Genomic DNA, 20,028 nt, shown 5'->3' with positions numbered 1-20,028 from the left:
TCTTCAGTGCCCCCGGCTAGGCTGCACGCCACAGTCCCGCGGGAGCGATGCCTCCGGTACAGCCCTTCACCTTTTTCCGTGTGGAGAAGGATGTCCCATCTCCCTTTGTCACTTGGCAGAGCCAGCTCTCCTTGTCGTAGCCTGATCATGAATGAAAACAAAACGGTGATCATCCATGTAAGAGCCTGGTGGGTGGTTTTGATGAGGATCTTAAATACCAGCCTCCTGCCAGTACTTAAAAATTATTTAAAAAAGCAGATCTAGAGATTACCATCAATTTACCATCAACTTCAACTTTTCCCTTCTTCTTGTGTGAACTGATGGATGTTTTGAGAAAGCATAGAGACGTAGAAATACTGAGGGAGGAAATCTGCGGTGCGTGCTGAAGCTGCTCTGAATGAAGTTCATGATCTCATTATAAATTAATGATGGTTTGTGCAGGGCATACTTCTCAGTTTTTTCTGTTGAGCAGAAGTTTATTGATGGTTTTATGATATCCCACTGAAAAGATGATTCTTCTTTACAAATTATATAGTACAGAAGATTGCATCCAGGCACAAAATGTAAATGCAAATTCAGTTTTCCTTGGTTTAAAATGAAACGAAGTTTGAGACTACAGCCCAGGGATTTGGACACAACATGTAAGACTAGTACAGTAGTCTCAAAATGAAGCCTTTAATAATTTTAAGAATCTGAAAACTTTTTTATTTTAGGGTTGTCCAGCATTGGGTCTCCCACATCCCCTTAAAGGTTATTGCAGTGCTTCTTGTTAAGATAATCTCAATATACTTGTAACATCTTTTTGAAGATTACTCAATTATGTTTTCAGATCTTAGCTGCATAATATTTTATTTCTGGAATCCTGCACTGAACAGCAAAGAAAGAATAAAAACAAATCCTGCCAAAGCACGTAACAATTAAATAGGCAAAGACTCATTCACCTTTAGTGTAAGGATGTTTATTAAATGATGTAAGCACAATGCAGAGAACGGATAACAGAAAGATAAAAATAGCTGTATACTTATTTTTAATCTCTATCTAATTTTGGTGGGATTGAGTAAAACTTGCTTGAGAACAGGTGACTCATTTAGAGCTCATGAAAAAGACAAAGTTGTGGCAAGGACTATTTGAAATGAATGCCAGACTTTGATCAGTGCTGTTTACTTTTCTAGTTTGCATCCTCTGTGATGCATCACATCTTTCTAGTTGTTTTAATTTACCACATTCCAGCGATGCTGTCAGTCAGAGGGAAGTATTTTGATAATCTCAGTCAAGTGATCTGGGTAAAAAAAGCCCACGTAGTTTGTGTTTCAACAGAATAATACGATTTCAAAAAGATTGTATCCACTGAAGATTTTGCATGGTTATTTAAAAATATATAATGAGTCATAGTGGTAATTAGAGAAATGCATTTCATCAGTATAAAATTTCTTCTCAAAAGCCAGTACTGTATTTTTACAGTGGTAAGCAAATGGCCCATATGGTTGCTATTCTTTGAAATTACTCTATTTACAGTGGTATGGATTAACTAATTCCAGGGAAAGGAGTTAGCTATTGTAAAAGCAACGTCAGGAGGTTTAGGCTAGTGGTTGAAAGTAACTTCCATGGTATTAACAGAAATCAATTCTTACAGATGTTCACTCTTCAAATAAATATTATTTTTGGGGAGAAGCTTTAAGAAATAAGCCAGAGTAGTGATAATGTGATCACTGATATTGGTGTTTATGCTCTTAATAAGAACTTAAAATTCTGGTTTAAAGTTTGATTGTTGACTTGCCTGCTCCTCTGCCATAAGCTTCCAAAAGGTGAAGATGTAAGCTTCAGATTGCGGACTTAGTTCCCAGTATTGTAGGGAAGAAAAAAGCATACTTTCTTTTTTTGTAAGTCGAACCTAGAATTATGAATTTGATTTGCTGTATAGAGAGGTATAGGCTAACACTGACACAACCAGCCCTTGAAGTATTTGTTTTTAGGGGAATTCTAGGTATGTGCATTTCTGTGAACCCTTCTGGGATCTGTCTGTCTTTTAAATGTAATCTCCATGCTCCATACTTTTAAGTTTGGAAGATCGACTGGCATGAAAGATTTACTGGCTGTGCTGGAACCAATGAAAGAGTTTCTTTACTAAAGCGTTGGGGACAGCTGGAAGGATGCTCCCCTCTTAGACCTTTACTGACTTTGCAAGAGAGTATATCACTATTTTCCCTCTTCAGATTTATATTGTGTGAAGCCGCCGCTACTTAGTACACTTTACTGAGAGTACTGTTGGACAAGCAAGGAGGGAGTGAGTTTCAGAATCCCAACACTCTTAACAGATAACCTCATTAATCTCAGTTGAGTTTTACTGTTAAGTCTGGAATAGGATCAGATACATGTTCATGGATATGTTACTACCAGAGTAGTATATCCTACTACTCTGCATGCAGTCACGCACCATGCATGCAGAGACAGAGAGGGAGGGATTCATTAGAACATTCATGTTTCTGATGATCTTAACAAGTGCATGTTGGTAAGTTTCCTAGTACTCTGAAATATATTGTTAACTGAAAATGAGAGGTAGGTTTGAACAGAGTCAAGGCTAAAGATGAATGTAAAATTAACACTGTAGCATCTCATGACTTTCAATTTCAAGTTTTGCACAACTTCTACTTCTGAAAATAATTCATCAAAGCATTCAGGTACATACTGGCATGCCTTTACTTCTGAAATACTAGAGCTGAAAACAGCCAGTGGGAATTACCTGATGCTGAGTGCAAGCATCTCTGTATCAAACAGTAGCTCTGAGACCTGTGAGGGAGATTATCTCTGTATTCTTCCCACAGAGAGCCTGGATGTGCCAGAATTGCCTTTTGTAAGCTGTGTTTGAATCCGTAGGAGTGCAGAAACACAATGTGGGCTTACACAACCCAGCTCTGGTTTTGGGCTGCATGGAGGCTTGCAGCTTTTTGAAACGTACCTTGCTCCTGTTGCTTGTCACCTTCTGCCTTCTCTCTTTTGACCCATGTTCTGTGAAGTGATAGAGAGGTGTTTCAGTTATCTAGAATCGCCTCCCCAGATTATGCTAGGCGAGGTTGTATGAGAGAGGAACAGAGCCTTCATGAGCTCACCACAGACTAATCAGACCCATGTTCTCCTAACCCTGGAAAACATTTGTTTCTCTCCTATTTCATGTTTCCTTGTTTGGGTATCACCTGTTCCTCTGTTGCTTGTTACAGAATGTTGTGTTTTGTCTGGGTCCTTCACTTTTGTTGTGTGTTTATCCTACTGCTAATGACTTACCCTCAGACTAGTCTTATGTTGAGCACCTACCTATATAATTTTCTTTATTCAAAAGTGGAAAAAGCAAAGTGTCTTCAAAGTTGTTCTTCTTACTAATGAAAATGAACCTTAATTATCTGAGGGAAATCACCACTGCCTTCATGAGACTCACCAGATTTTGAGGCAGTTAAAGGTAGAACACTTGGTGACCTTCACTATTGCAGCAGAACTGGTTGTCTTCTATGCCTTCAGATGGTGCAGAGGTTGGAGGCTTATGTGGTTGTTGTTGCAGACAGCTGTAATACCGGTTTATTATATTTATGGTAGTCACTTCGTGAGCTTAGTGTTGTGTTCTGTGTTTCTCCTGCAGTGATGTACATATGCTAAGTTTTATTGGGCTGTTTGTAATGCGCTGTCCACAAAAACTAGTGAGACCATGACAGCTATGTTGCCAGTGGCTAGTAATTAAAACCCAGTTTTCTTTTCTGTTCCAGGCCATTGATGAGCCTCCCTATCTCACAGTGGGCACCGATGTGAGTGCAAAGTATAGAGGAGCCTTCTGTGAAGCCAAGATCAAGACAGCAAAAAGACTTGTCAAAGTCAAGGTATGTGGTTTTCCTGTGGACGTTTTTTGTGTGTGGGGAAAAAAAAGTCATCAGTGTTCAAAATGGCACAATATGAAACTTCTTTACAGTCTCAAGACAGCTTTCCTTTCTTTGAAGGCTAGCAGTGCAGTCTTTGAAATAACACTAAGCTTATCTTTTTTGGGAGGGGAGGTGCTCTGCCCACCTACATGTAATTAAATACGTTCTCTTTCTTTCACTGCTTTGTCATCTGCTTGCATTCAGTATTTGTGGCCTTCAGTGCCATAGGCTGACCTTAAAGTAATTGATCAGAATATGACAAATGTGGGCTTATGGTTGAACGTTATTAGAAAATAGCTAAACCTCCTCCATGTAGGTTTAATATGGATTTTTTTCAGGAATATGGGTCACTACCTTTTAGCAGTGGCAACTAGATAATACTTCAGGAATAGGATGAAAACTTTCTGTCTTCCAGCAAAGGCTTGGAATATTTGAGTTCTGAAGAATAGCAAGCAGGGGATCTCACCTGGTCTTTATGATGAGTAGTTAATGACTGAATGAATCAATATAAACCACATCCAATACAAAAAAAAAAAAAACAATCAGAGAGGGAATGTAAGAGATTTAAACATCCCTTGGAAATTTAAGGTATTATTTCTAGAAATAAAGAGAACATTGTTTGGCTTGGTTTTATTACATAGTAAGTCTACACTGGAGAATGGCCTTATTATTTCTGCTTGGGTAACGTTGCCCTCAAAGCTTGTAATAGGGGAGCAGGTACTACTTTTCTGCTGTGCTTCTTAACCTCATACAGAAATGCAGCAAGAGCGAGGTTCAAAAGCATTTATGAAACATAAATTAGATTGTTGCTCTGCAACAGACTTGTAGTGGTGGAGTATTTTTCTTATCTACTCTAAATAAAAATGAAAATGCATGAATTGTGAGTGGTGATAACCTGTTACAGAAGAGTCACCATTATGAACTGTCATGCATTACTTGAGTCTGCTGTCGTGCTATGGCTGATTTTTTGCCTGTAGTATATATGAGGGACAGTGCAGGCTATCTCCAAAAGCCCTGGTTGGAAGCACTATTGTAACTTTTTTGATAATAATGTAAACATGAAGGTTAGTCTTAAATCCGGAATCTTCAAAAAGTCTTTAGAGTAAATTAGTGATCTTTCATAGCTCTGAACAGCATCATCTGGTCTGTGCTTTACAGTACCATTGAGTTTAAGCGACTGTTAGCTGTTAAGTGTCAGTATTTAACTGATTTAACAGATACAAGAATTTATGTTGTTTAGTGAAATCTTAACTGCTTTCAGCTCTTCACAGGGATTTCAAACCACCTTCTTAGATGGCCACTTGCACTTATTAATTGATAAATATTTTCTTACTGGGTTTATTACTTGCAGTTTGGTCACTGCTGTGTTTTGTAGAAAGACCTTGAAGTAGAATCTTTACTGTAAGTTGTTTGTAGAGCCTGTGCCTAAAGCCCTGTGGATTCAAGTTTGTGTGTTTCTTTACTTTAACTGTATACCTTAGGGCAGTTAAGCCCCAGTACTGTTGTTGCTTTGTAGAGTAATACAATTTGTGATTGAGGTTTTTGTGTGTAAGTGCTGTAACAGTATCTGTTAACATTGTCCTTCCTCCACCAGGAACATGTATTCCCTAAACTTAGCAGTGACCCCTCTTTTTTTTTTTTTTTTCTAAAAATCTTTTCAGCTCTTTCTGGCACATGCAGACTTACCACAGTGTTGGCTCTTAACCGGGATTCTTATTATCAGGTGTACTTTGTTTGAAATTTTAGTAGTTTACCTGCTGCATTTATTTTCCACTTAACAGTTTCTTCTGGTCCCAGTATGTTTTATGCCCTATTCTCCTAGAACTACTAGAGGAAAAAAAAAAGTCAGTTAACTTCAGGACATCAGTTTTAGTTTGAAGCTTTCATTTAAGTTTTATGACTGATGCTCTATTGAGAAAGGAGGTTGTCAACAAATTTTGTCAATGTGCATCATGTCATCCTTGGACAAGTAAAATACAGTTAATTGCATCTCCTTTTACCTGCTTTCTTCTAATGAAATGTTCTTCTGAGAATATGTTGAGGGACACCTTCATCATAACTTTTCCATCACCAGTACAATTTAGTAACTTTATTCAGTTTAATGCAAGTGCTATGTGTTTATCGTTTCAGTAACAATAGATACTGTATTTCACAGCTCAGCAGTCTTTCACAGGTTCTGTACCTGTTACAGAATTTCACACACTTTGGCATGGAAAGCAATAAAACTTAAGATTTGCCTGGGCCTGTAAGAAGTGTTGAAGGCAGAACAAATTTGACTAACGGGCGAGACTTTTCGGTGTTAGAAGAGTGGTAATCCACTTCATAGGATCTGTTACAGTTTTTGTTAGAGACCTATTTTAGCCAGTTTATTTTGACAATGTCTCCCAAAACAATTAGCACCGTAACTCACACCCACTTGTATTTGGGCACCTTCACAGGAGTTTCAAAAGAAACTGCGTCTTTATTAAACAGAAACTAGTGAAGCATCTTCTGTGTAGAGCTTACCAGGACTGTTTTCAGGATGGTGAAGGAAAGGGGGATTCCAGCTGAATCTAAACAGGTGGATGATGTGCTGAATCATGATCTTTGTCTGAGACAGAAAGGATCCACACTGGCAAATTATCTCAAGGAGCAAAAACTGTTGATATGAAAAATCTCCTCTAAAAGAGTTGAAGCCCCAAGGCATCCTTTAAAAAGAAAAAAAAAAATTCTGGAATACACAGTAACAATTTGTTTTGTTTACTTTTCATTGTAGTGCATTGTGGCTGGCTGATGCATTTGGATAGTTTCTTTTGGCTCTGAAGTGCACAGAATCATAGAATAGTTAGGGTTGGAAAGGACCTTAAGATCATCAAGTTCCAAACCCCCTGCCATGGGCAGGGACACCTCCCACTAAACCATATCACCCAAGGCTCTGTCCAACCTGGCCTTGAACACCACCAGGAATGGAACATTCACAGCTTCCCTGGACAGCCCATTCCAGTGCCTCACCACCCTTATAGTAAAGAACTTTTTCCTTATATCCAATCTAAACTTCCCCTGTTCAAGTTTTAACCCGTTACCCGCTGTCCTGTCACTACAGTCCCTAATGAAGAGTCCCTCCATAGCATCCTTATAGGCCCCCTTCAGGTACTGGAAGGCTGCTATGAGGTCTCCACGCAGCCTTCTCTTCTCCAGGCTGAACAGCCCCAACTTTCTCAGCCTTCTTCATACGGGAGGTGCTCCAGTCCCCTGATCATCCTCGTGGCCCTCCTCTGGACTTGTTCCAACAGTTCCATGGCCTTTTTATGTTGAGGACACCAGAACTGCACACAATACTCCAAGTGAGGTCTCACGAGAGCAGGGCAGAGGGGCAGGATCATCTCCTTCAACCTGCTGGTCACGCTTCTTTTGACGCAGCCCAGGATACGGTTGGCTTTCTGCGTTGCAGGCGCACACTCATGGCTCATGTTCATTCCCTCATCAACCAACACCTCCAAGTTGTTCTCCGCAGGGCTGCTCTGAATCTCTTCTCTGCCTAACCTGTAGCTGTGCCTGGGATTGCTCTGACCCAGGTGTAGGACCTTGCGCTAGGCGTGTAAGAATTACAGAAAATAAATAAAACCAAATGTCTCTAAATCAGAATTGATATGCTGGATATTTTATGTGAACCGTCAGTGACCACAGGTTTCAGATTACTTTGCTTCTGAACTGAACTTTAGATTTCTAGATAAGTGCCCTAAAAGAGAGGAGTAAATTCATGTCGGGCTGAACTTCAGAGGAGTAATCTTTGCTCAGTTAATTCCTAGCCTGAATCCTGTGCCCGGCTTTCAGGTGACAAAGTATGATGTTGTCTGTCAGGTGTACAGAAAGCATTTGTCATAAATTAGGTGGGATGATGCAGCTCCAAAAAGAGCATACGTTCACAACAGTATGTATTGTTGTGGTTCTGTCAGGAGATGAGCAAGATGACTATTTCTTTATGTAGCACCTAGAAGGTAATCAAGCATTTTAGTGCATTTGTTTTCTAATCAGCCAGTCAAGGTAGGTGCTCCTTTGTCCTGGTTGTAGGTGCTGTTCTCAGCTGTTTGCTCCTTTCAGGGTTTACAAAACTCTAAATGCTTCTCTTGAGCATGTTAAGTAAGAGAATTTGTGTTAGAGAATGCTGTTGCGCTTGGAAGGAAATGTTGGTCTGTGCTTCGAGAGGGAAACAAAAAAGGGACTGGCATGCATTTGTGAGCCAAGTCCTCAATGTAGGATTGTTGTAGGTGAGAGTTACTGTTACACCACTGAATCTCATGTTACATTCTTATTATGAACAGTAAATGAACCTTCATGTACTTACACCAAGTGAAAGTGTTGTGGTGAACATTAGAACATCATTTGTATGTGTTAATAAGATGTACCTATGTTCATCAAATGTAATGCCAGAATTCTCTCAATTTCCCTGAGTGTGATGTAAAACTTCAGGTGGAATTGCTATGATGACCCTGTAACTTTCAAGGTGACCAAGTTAATTTTGAGTGAAATGAATGGTGGATATCAGTAGCATCTAATACAGATAACTTAATCATAAGTCTGGATTCCCAGCCTTTCTTTTTCCCTGAGTACAGAATGCGTATGATTAAATATGCAGCCAAAACCATGGGAAAATACCTTGGAAATACTTACAGAACTTATTTATTCCAGGTTTGAAAGAATGAAGAGTTAACTGTGCATCTACTTTCAGTTAACTAGCAGTGTGTAGACTAGGCTGACATTAATTTAGAGGCTCTTTGCTTGTTAATAGTTTTTAGTTGGCAGCAGTGTCCTGTATCTTCTTTTTGTGTGAATTTTTCATCTGTGATTGAGCGAAATGGGTCTTACTTAGCAAAAGCCCTCGTGATATAGGGTTAGATATAGGTGTTAAATCTATAGGTGCTGTTTGATCTCAGAGCATTGATATATAAATGTTTCTTAAAAAATTATTTCTGCTCAGACCTTTTCAAACTTTCCTTTCTCGATGTACTAGAGCAGTACAATTCAAATCACTGAGAACTGCAGAGATCATTTTGAGCTATTAAACGTTGTTGGTAAACTGTCACTTCTTTTTAGATGTAATGATTCTTTTCTGAAAGATAAATATTTTGGAAGTTTTGATGATTAAGAAATTGTGTCCTCATATTTCTAAAATATATGAAACGGTTTTCAGCAAGTGGAATGATTATGGTGACTAGCTGTAAAGTGAGAGTAAGAGAAGGGTCTACTGACATCTGTGTGTGTTTATGCTGCTCTATTGTATCAAGTGATTATCAGTTAAATTATATTTTTTAGGTAACTTTCAGACATGATTCTTCAACAGTGGAAGTGCAGGATGACCACATAAAGGGTCCTCTAAAGGTAATAAATTTGTTTTATATTTTGATAACACTTAAAAAGCATTCTTTTTCAGTATTTGACATGAATCTATATATGCAGTATGGGGTGAAATTGAAAGGTTCTATTTATTACACAGGCCAGATAATATCATGAAATATAGAAGGGAACGCTGCAGAGCTAGAGTTACTATATTCTTCATGTTAACTTTTTCCTTTGTAGCTAAAGGGGATGCAAGCATACAAGCTGATGCAAGTCTCTTCTTTTTGGCTCTAAAGCTAAGAAGTTTGGCTGGCTGTGACGGTTTTAGTCGCTGTTGCTTTGGAAAACTCAGCCGGAGGATTTGATGGGCAAGCTCCTACAGAAGAGAATGACATCACTCAGATTGGTTCTTGTTCCCCACCTGCTGGCAGGAAATAATCGGCTCAGTTAGTTGGCTTATTTTAGTGGAATGAAACAAAGAAGTTTTGTGGGATAAAAAATATTTTCAAGTGAAACTGAAAAATCATGCTATAGTTAATTTCTAATCTATTTCTCTGTTTGCTCAATGCAAAAGTGTTAACTTTATTGCTTGTTTTAGAAGTTCTCCAGTGCTAAGTGGCTTTTGTATTTTAGGTGGGAACTGTTGTAGAAGTGAAGAATCCAGATGGAACATACCAGGAAGCAGTTATCAACAAATTAACAGATGCAAGTTGGTACACTGTAGGTAAGAGAAATGGTTATGTATTTAAATAAAACTTATGACTTAAAAATAAGCTTCTGACCTGGACATACTTTAAGCATGGTGAGAGAGATTTTTTGGAGATGCTTAGGTATTCAAAGTTTGTTTAACACCCCCCCCCCCCCAAGCTGCTTATTTTGGGTTTTTATGAGAAACTGTATCCCTCAACAATATGAAATTGGGACCCCAAATAAAGACCTAGTGAATTGCTCTATAATTGGTGGTAACTGCTTCTTAGATATTTAATATGGTTTTGTTAAATATTCTGAAGCAAAATATGCTGTCATAGTTACTTAAGAAAAAAAAAGTGCTTTTAAAACACAAGTTTCAATACTTTTTCCTGTTCTCAGGCTTAGCCCTTAGTGCTGAAAAAAAGACATAGCTTGTTTTTTAAAAAGTCTTTTTCTGTTTGTTTTCCTTATTTTTTAACGTGACATTTCAGACTTTAGATGATGCATCCACATGTCCACAAACAAACACAGCTTTGAAAAACAATATAATATTTTTTAAAGGCTTTACATACATGAGTTTACGCTTTGATGCTGTGTACCAGTAGATCAGTCTGTCTTGGAAAACTGCTCAACTGTAGGATGAAAATATATATTCCATCTGTTAGTCTTAAGAGTACTAAGGAGATCTATAGTTTCTTGAGGAACTGCACGTTCCCTTCCTTGGGAAGGACCTGGAACATAGGAAGATGAAGACCAGGTCTTGAAAGCACCTTAGCAAGACTTCATTGTTTTTGAGATATTAAAGGCTGTTACAGATGAAGTAAAGTTGAACATCTAGGGGAAGACTAACTTTCCCTAATTGTAGTCCTTTTAGAAAGGAAGAGAGCTGCAAGTTTAGATAAGTCCTTCCAGAGGAGTGTTGCAGAAAATACTATCTGTTTTCTTGTTGGACAAGTAGAATGTATGAGTAAAGGAGAGACCAAGTTAGGATCAGGTGAATCATGAGGTCTAAAGACAAGAGTTAACAATGTATAGTTTTTATAATTAACATAGGAGTGGATCAGATGTGAGAGCTTTCAAGAATAAAATAGTGTGGTTGGTGTTAGAACTGTTGTATGTCTATGTTTGTCCTTCTAAGAAAGCATGAGGTTAGCAGTTCAGCAGGAAGAATACAGTAGGAGTCTATGTAGATAAAATTTTATAGGTAGGTGTCATGGAGTTGCAGTCTGTAAATTGAAGTAGATGTCTGTCAAAAATCCTGAACTAGAGAAAATAAGAAGAGGAGATGTAAGAGTTGAGACCAGAAACCATATTTTATAGATAAAAGTAGACAAAAGCATATTGACCTTGCAGAGTAAGTGGCACAGCTGCTGACTGTGTAATGCATTTTGAAAGAGAAGTGACTCTAGCAGTGGCTAATTAGAATAATCTTTGTCAGGAGAGTAAGTGGCATGAGACTGAAATTATCTTTACAGACAGTGATGACTTTGCAAATCTAAGTAAAAGTCCTACTTCAAGGGGTAGTTGCCATTTACCACATTTCAGAATTAGCACACATCTTAACCAGCAGCTACCTAATGTTGTCCTAGCACTTATTGAGAAGTACTTGCATTGTTAATGATTTTGTGAATAAAATTACTGTGATTTGATCAAAAACTTAGTGAAGGGAAAGATCTGAAATAGGGCCTTTCCAGAAGTGCTTACTTAAAACTGTTTATGCCACTGCAGCAGTAGCATGTAGCATTTAAAGGAATAATTATTTAGGACTGCTTGAGAACTCTCTTTTAACACTAAAGTATGGGCAGGGTTGCTTCAAGAGCACCTTTGTCTGTCTTATGTTCATAAGATGTTGTCTGAATAGAAACTATACGTCAGTTTGTCTACATGTCTTTTTTGGTGCTACTTTTCTACCAAAGGAAGATAGGAACTAAATAAAATAAATAAGTAAATAAAACCCCAAACCCACAAAGAGCCCCCAGCTGATATAACCTTTTAAAATTAGTATAACACAGTTATGTAAATACATGAAGTGTCCTTAGTTTAGTCGTCAGAACTCAAAAAGTTCAAGGTATTGCCGTCCTGGTAGCCAAATACTATTTTGTCATTCATATAAACATGTCTTTAGAAAGTTTAAGTGATACTTTTAACATTTAACTCCGTTTATTATGAGGGAAGAAAAAAATTGTAAGATGGTTTGCTTTACTAAAAATTCAGAATTGTGCACTTTCAAAGTAGTCTTACCTCCTCCTGGAGTTTTCTGTCATTACATTGCTTTTCTCAGAATTCAAAGTGGTTTTATTTGCATTAAGTTGCCTTTTTTTGTGTGTGTTTTCCCCCTTGCAGTCTCAGAGTAGGTGTTCTTAAATGTATCACACTCCTGTATGTCTGCTCAGCAGACTGTTTTGAGGATGTTCCATTAGATTAGAATGTCATTACAGCCATGTGTGCTATGGCAGCCACACAAGTCTTTCAGGAAGGAGAAGCTTTTCTTTTGAATGTATTCAAGTAACAGAACAAGATTAAGAATGCCTCTGGCAGGGAAGAGGCCACAAGCAGATTACCATAAGGATACATAATGTGCCTACCTACCTAGCTCTGAATAGATTTACCTCTGTTGTAGTCAGCTTATCCCTTGAAGTGGATAGATTTATGTGTTGTTGTTTTTTTTACTTTCTCATTATGTAAGGAGACTGTTACGTTAATTAACACAAACTGAATTAGGAGCCTGCTGCCTTCTACTTCACTTAACAAAGGGGGAGGCTTCATTATGTGTTGGCTGTTTGAGATGCAGCTCCAAATCTGTGTATTTTCTTGTGCAGTTCTTACCCTTGATACTTTTCAACAAATTTTGGAAGTGACTGATGTGCATCCATAATATTTTATCACTAAACAGTACTCAACGATTACTGTAGTAATTACTGTACATAGACTACGGAATGGCAGTCGCAAGGGGGAATTCTGTTCAGCAGCAGTACTGATGAAAGAGACATGTTAAGAAATTGCTGAAATGTTTTTAATGTAGTATTTTGATCTAATCTTGGGGTTAGGTGCCCAGAAAAGTGTTCAAGGTCATAGAAGTGTGGGAACAAGAACATAATTACCACTGGTGGGGAGAAGAAGCCAGTTCTTGTCCCACTGGACAGTGTAAGCATAGCCTGAGAGTTAAAATTTGTCATGAAGTTTTTATCCATTAAGTACCTGTAGGAGACGTGACAAAACTTTACCTTATGTATGATCACTTTACCAGCTTCTGAAGATCCCACCTTGAATGTGAGCAGTGCATTTCAGGATTCAAAAAGTTTAAGTACGTAGCTGAGGACAAATGTGTTACGAACTTGTTTCCAGTTGATCTGGGGATAGCAGAGGTAGCAGAAAATCAAGAAACCAGGAGCTCCACCGTTCTCTCACTACAGCTGCTTTTGATGATTGCACTTCGAGGACTGTCATCTCCCTTAGGCTGATGTCGCTGTTGTTTTGTAGTCAGTAGAGAAAGAGTCAGTTTTTGAGTCAGAAAAAGATGTTGAACTTCACACAACATTAAACTGTAGCTTTTCCTCACAATATCCATTTAAGTTTCTCCATAGTAAGCACAGCTTGCATTTGACTGTTGTAGTTCTGGTAATGAGATGAAATTCTGTAAAAACTGAAAATGCTTGAGCAATATTTTTTTGATTCTGGCTTGCGTTGATCTTTAGTTTTTGTCCTAATCAATGAATTGTCTGCTCAACTACCGATTACTTTAGATTGCATTTAACATATGTGGGCATGGAGTGGCTACGGTGAGACAGCAGCCTGTGTATGCCGTTGATCTTTACAAGTGCTTTACTGAGTATGCAGCAGTATCCAGGTGCACAGCTTTATTTTAAGGACTGGCTACAGGAATATATATCTCATTCTTTCTGACATCTAATCAATCACTTGTTTAAAAAAAATGTTTTCTTGCTTGCCTCACGTCTTACCTGGTGCCAGTGTTTGATGATGGTGATGAGAAGACTCTTAGACGCTCTTCCCTGTGTCTAAAAGGAGAAAGACATTTTGCTGAAAGCGAGGTAATTTTTATATGACATTTTTTTATTTAGAAAAAATATAAACTGATATTTTTAGTACCTCAGTCTTCAGTATGTTATGTACATCCATGCCACTGAAAACAGGGTTGCATAAAATACAGTCTGTAGGGTCTGGCTGCTTTTCTTTGTGTATAAAAATATCCAAGTATTCATTGGGGGGGGGGGAAAAAGGTACATGAAAAAAATTAACATACATACTTGGACATAAGTTCTGCTGGATTTTTAGGTAAATGATCAAGCCTAATTTGTAACAGCTGATAAACTTGGTAGTTCAGCCCTTCCTTTTATTTTAAAAGGCAAATTACAAGTTGCTGTTACCTGTTAATTTGAAGACAGTTACCAGTATTTTGAAGCTGGTTCGTTTTCTTAAAGGTGATTTGCATACTAAAGTATGCAGGCAAATAGCAAATTTCAAATAGTTGAGATTTCACAATGAGGGTTATTCCTACGTATTATGTAAGACAATCTGGACTGATGGGTAGGTTTATGTAATCATGTAAGCTTATTGGAAAGCCACTGAAAACTGGGATTATTTTTTTTTTTGCTCTACATAAATATGCTTTAGTATTGTAGATAGCAGAGCTTGTTGCCTGCCTACTGAGTTCTTGTGAAGGTTCAAATACCTTCTAGGACCCTAAGTCAGGATTTAAATACAGGTAAAGAGGGCCTAATTAGATGCCTAAGTCTGGATTCAGATATAAATGCTATAATTCAAATATTTGTGTTGTTCCCTCAATTAGCTCTTTGACATTAATGATTAGCACTTCTGAAAACTAGGTTGATTCTGTTCCGTAAGTACTTTTTTAATATGGTTTCAGGAGTATTACTTGCACAGTAAGCAGGCTAAGTTTTAGTGTCTGTAAATTGCTTTGTGACTCATTTGGCTGAACAAGAGTGGTTTCAGATTATTTTGTCAGATTCAAAGTAAGTGTACATTCAGGTGACTCCTACTATTTTATTTTGTCCTCATTCTTATTGACTTTTAATGTCTTGCCAGAAGTCACTGATACACAATTCACTGTCACCATCTCTCAATGAAGCACATTCTGTGCATTTCTAATAATCACCTCATGATTGCACAGCTACTCAGCAGGGAAAATTGCATCTCCAATTTCTTCTGTAATTAGACTAGTGTCACATAGTCATCTTGTTCTGATGTTGCTTTAGCTTCATCTCTGACTTCCTAAGTGTGTGGGATCTTTTAGTATGTCCACCGACTTCGGAAGTAATCATGCATGTACTTTAAGATTTAAAAGCCATTTTTATTGTCTCTATGTCCGGTTCTGTCTGACACAGAATACTTTTGAGATTCTTATTGGTGTTTCATGTTTAAAAATTAATACACGACTCAGAAGTGTAATTTAGAGTCTGCTCTTTACTTCGGAAGGCTTTATGCCTTCTTTCAGAGAAAAAGTATAAGTGGCTACACAAGAAACCTGTCTGTACAGGAGCCTTCATATTTGGAATCGTTTAAACAACAGCAGTCTTAGGGAAAGTAGATACTGCATGTCCATGCAATCCTTCTGTTGATGCTTTAGCATTCTTCCTGAAAAGAGAGAGTCCTTTCTTTCTCTCCCTCTCTTTTTGTTTTGATGCTAATATAGCATCAGTTAGCACCCTCTCAATTACCAGTGTAGTAGCCTCTTCAAAATTGTTTTAGAATCATTCTCTCCCATATCAAATTATCAATTACAAAAATATAATTGACTTCTCATGTTTGTTGCTACTGAGTTATTTAGCAGTCTCATTACATAGGGAATCTTGTTCATTTATGAGTAAATGATGGGGTTTTTAGTCTGATGATAGGACAAGCAAAGAAGTAATCTTGTAGAGATGGAGTATCCCAGGTCAGTAAAGTACCTGATAACCTGACACTTAATTCTGTGTTTGAATAGTTGAAAGGCAGGACTTCTGAGAAGAACTGTCTTGTGTGTTGGAAAAAGATAATTATTTGGAGGTGGGGAAAAAATGTTGAAACAACTTTCCCCCCCCCAAAAAAAAACAACCCCACAGTATTTTTAAAAATTAACAGTGCTGTCTATGCTGTACTTACATATTTCTTTTATAATTCTTTACTGGCAACAATTACTTTAACCAGGTTGTAAAAATTCATGGTTCAGAGAGTAACTTATACCAGGCTTTTTATATGTGTATGTATTTTTTCATTTCAACAGACATTAGATCAGCTTCCACTCACAAATCCTGAACACTTTGGGACTCCTGTTATAGGGAAGAAAACAAACAGAGGAAGGAGATCCAATCATATGTAAGTTTAACATCTTTATATCTGTGTTGTATGTTTTCAGTTCTGAAGCTTTCAGTGTGTGTAGCTGTATGTTCAGGTTTCTCTTACTCAAAAAACATGAAAGGTGTTGATTAGCATTCAGACTGAAAGTCAATTTTGTTTGTATTGCTGCATGCAAGAATTACAAGTCTTCGTGTAATCAGGTTTTAAAATAGTGCCAGGTATAGGCAAGGTGGGTTTTTGTTCTTGATTTTGTTATTTAAGTAAAAATCCAAAGTTGGATATCAAGTGAAATTACATTGTTAAGCTTCATTCAGAAGCTTCCCTGTAGTAGAATATTAGTATTATAAATGCTTCGGACTCAAACTAAAACCATTACAATGCAGTCTTTGTCCAGCTGATTTGAAGTCTTTGTAGGAGGTATTAGAATCCTCATACAGACCTTTAGTTTCTCATTACGTGGTCTCTGAAGGTCTTGCCTATTTCTCTTAGAAATAGGTGAACAGTAGTAGGGTTTGCAGCAAAGCTTATTGATAGAAAAACAGAGTTCAAGAGCTGTGACTTGATTTCCTAGGCACTACAGTCCTTGGTAGTTGTGATCTTGGAAGAAAAACCCAGTGGTAATACTCCACTGACTGCTTCTCTTTGGTTTTATTGGGTGGGTGGGCAGTTATGGTTTGGTGATGGGGGGGTTGTTTGTTTTTAAAGTTCTGAGGTGGTAGTGGCTGGGGTGAGAAAGGAGTTCTCATGCTTCCTTTCATGCTCTGTCATTTCAGTTGTTTGAAATAAATATAACCCTCTAGATGTAGTGGTATTAGAAGTTTACTCAGTTATTGATTCACTAATTTGTGATGTATTAAGGAAACAGATGGAAAAAAAAAAGCTGGCATATACCACAGAGAATGTGACTACAGCATCCTGATGTCAGGTTGTCTTCTCTTGTACGTGTCATTATTATGGCAGAAACAACACACTTATGAGTAATATTGACTGAATGGAGTAAAAAGACAAATTGCAGAGATATTGGTGTGAGCTAGGTTGAAGTCTCTCTAAAATAGTCCTGGCTTTCTCTCTAGTCCTTGCCTTATTTCTCTTCCAACAAGAGTTTCTCAAAGCCCAGAAAGCAGCCTGAAGGGCTTCATACAGTATTTTAAAGAAATCACTACTTTAAAAAAAGATGTTATGGGGGAAAAAAGAACCCAAAACCAACCTAAGCTTTATGAGCACTGCAAATGATAACATAAAATTGAGGTAGGGAAAATGAAACAACTCACCCAAGACTGTAAATCAGTGTTCTTTTACACCAGTGCTAATTGTGAGTCTTCTGTTAGTATTGAACTTTGTACTCAGAAGTAGTTATGTGAAAAATGGAAAATAGCTTTTAAAACTCTGCTTGTTGTGCTTGTTGAACACACTGTGTATTTCCTGTATTTTTTTCTAAGTAATTAGTAACAAAAGAGAGAGGGCACCAGGAGGTCTAGGTGTTGGTTGGGTTTGGTTTTGGTGGTAGTTTTTTTGTTTGTTTTGTTTTTGTTTTGTTTGGGGTTTATTATTATTGCTGTTGTTATTGTTGTTATTTTGGTATTTTTAATTAGTTGCAGGTAACTAGTTGGAGTAGTTTTGTACAGTTAGACTCCCCATACGGTTAAACCCAGGTGCCGCTTTGTGAGAATGAACCAGAACCCTTTTTAATCAAAATGTCTTTGCACCTTTGCTCATCTACTTACATTACACCACTTCATTCAATGTGAAATTGAAATGGTCATTAAAATGCTTCACTGCACATCTTTAAAGAACCGTTTCAGGATAAATAGACTGCTGATGTCTTTACTGTTTATCTTCATAGCTGGTGTTTCTTCTTCAGAGATTTGTCCTCCCTCAAAATAGCTTTTTATTCTGTATGGTTGTTAGAGTACAAGCATAGAGAGATTGAGAAGAAAACCAAAACAGTTTAGCTAATGTTGATGCAAAACTACAACTGCAGCCGTAATTTTGAACAGTGCTTCACTAAGGCAGGATTCTAGTTTTGAATGTCCTGATAGTGCATTTCTATTCCTCCGTGTGGATGCACAGTGGTGTTTTGGTTGTTTTTTTTGTGTGTGTTTTTTTTTGTTTGTTTTTGTTTTGTTTGGGTTTTTTTTGCATGTATTACAAGTGGGAAGTCCATTTCTGAGCTTGTAATGTTTGAGTTACTATAATATCCGCATAAATATTTCAGTTTGGTTTTGTCCTCAAACAACAGGCAATTCAGGTCACTGTTATTTATGCCTGTATTTAGAAACACAGCTTTGGGTCTCCGGTAATTACAGTAGGCAGGTTTTGAATAGTTGAGTTTTAAGTCTTTTTCTGTCGTTTAGTCCTGAAGAAGAATCTTCATCCTCTTCCAGCGATGAAGATGAAGATGATAGGAAACAAAGTGATGAGTTACTGGGAAAAGTTGTGTGTGTGGACTGCTTCAGTGTGGATAAAAAGAAAGCTCTGTGGTTTCCAGCCTTGGTAAGAGTTTCATCTTTAATTTTGTAAAGTTTCATTAGTTTTCTGGTCATCAAAGAAAAGTGGTTTGGTTTTGTTTTGCTTTGTTTTTTTCTTCTTGGTGGATTAAACTACATTCTTGTCAGAACATATGTGTTTCTTCAGATTGGATCATATCATAATAGTTAAAGGAAATACTGTATTTGTAAATAGTTTGTTTGCAACAAATGTTTTCTAACATGGCTTTAGTTTATCCAAACAGACAAAGCTTGTTGACCTCATTTCAACTCAACAATATGTCAAGTACTATTGAACTAAAATTTCAGGGCTTTTTTCCTCAGCTGTTGCATGTAATTTTTCTGAGCTACCAAGTTTTATCAGGAAAGAAAATATAAAGTAGTACGAAAGAGAGGGGAGTTTCAGTGATTACATAGATGCTATTTTTCTAGGCTCAATATAAACACAGTTGATAATAAAATCTTTCTTATTTTTTTCTTTGTTGCCATAGTAGGTAGTAGAGAATTGCCAACAGATTTCCTTTAAAAGTCCATTGTAGTCTTTTAGTACAAATATCTTCTATCTTCCTTTTTTTTCAGGCTTAAAGGCACTTAAACTTTTAATAAAATATTACTGCTAGTGTAAGGATTGAACATAGACTGACTTGTATCTTTGAAAATTATTTCCATATATGGTACCTTCTAGTACCATGCTTTTTAATTTTTATTTTATTATTCATTATAAATATTTGAATAATTTCTCCCTGGCAGTGAAAGCTTATAATGTTTATCAAATTTCAGGAAGACTTGTGCTCTGCTTTCTCAAAAGATGCTGTACATTTAGCACTGTACTGCCATACAGTAACATTTAACTGTTCTTAGTGTTTGCAGTATCTCTCGGTTGCTTCTTTGTACATGTCACCTCCTGTGTATTGTAATGGAGTCCAGAGGCTTTCCAGCAGGACTTCTTTGGAGAAGTTGATGGAAGAGAATGAGTCACTGAAGTCTTTTTTACAGGGGAGAGGGCAGAATATACAGCAATGCGATATCATGTTACAGACAGATAGCTTTAAGAGAGGTTTGCAGTAATAAGAGGAGAAAATCAAGTTGTTTCTTTGCTGAAAGCTGTCATCAAGATTGATGCATTATTGCGTACCTTACAGTTGCACTCTGAGGAGCATTCAGTTAGACCGGCTTGAGCTGTTTTATGTCACACCAATGGGTTAGCCCCTCTGGTCATGCACATGACAGACAGTCGTTTCCATGGTTGCCTCTCTGGAAGGTACTGGGCTTGCATGTGACTAATGTAGGGCTAGTCAGGATAGCTGTGGGTCAGACCT

General features: G+C 37.5%; 1 protein-coding gene across 1 annotated transcript in view; it reads left to right on the top strand.

The window, feature by feature from the left end:
* Positions 1 to 20,028, top strand: part of ARID4B (AT-rich interaction domain 4B) — an 87,654-nt gene that overhangs the window by 26,659 nt on the left and 40,967 nt on the right. The window contains 6 exon segments of the mRNA XM_061365681.1: positions 3,753 to 3,863; positions 9,195 to 9,260; positions 9,852 to 9,942; positions 13,878 to 13,957; positions 16,150 to 16,241; positions 18,578 to 18,716. Coding sequence (XP_061221665.1) covers positions 3,753 to 3,863; positions 9,195 to 9,260; positions 9,852 to 9,942; positions 13,878 to 13,957; positions 16,150 to 16,241; positions 18,578 to 18,716 — 579 coding nt within the window.

Source organism: Neopsephotus bourkii, unplaced genomic scaffold (genome assembly GCF_033783945.1).
Source record: "Neopsephotus bourkii isolate Nb327-2 ecotype Australia unplaced genomic scaffold, CSIRO-AGI_Nbou_v1 NB_1292, whole genome shotgun sequence".
Taxonomy (NCBI): domain Eukaryota; kingdom Metazoa; phylum Chordata; class Aves; order Psittaciformes; family Psittacidae; genus Neopsephotus; species Neopsephotus bourkii.
This window is presented reverse-complemented; position numbering and strand designations above follow the sequence as displayed.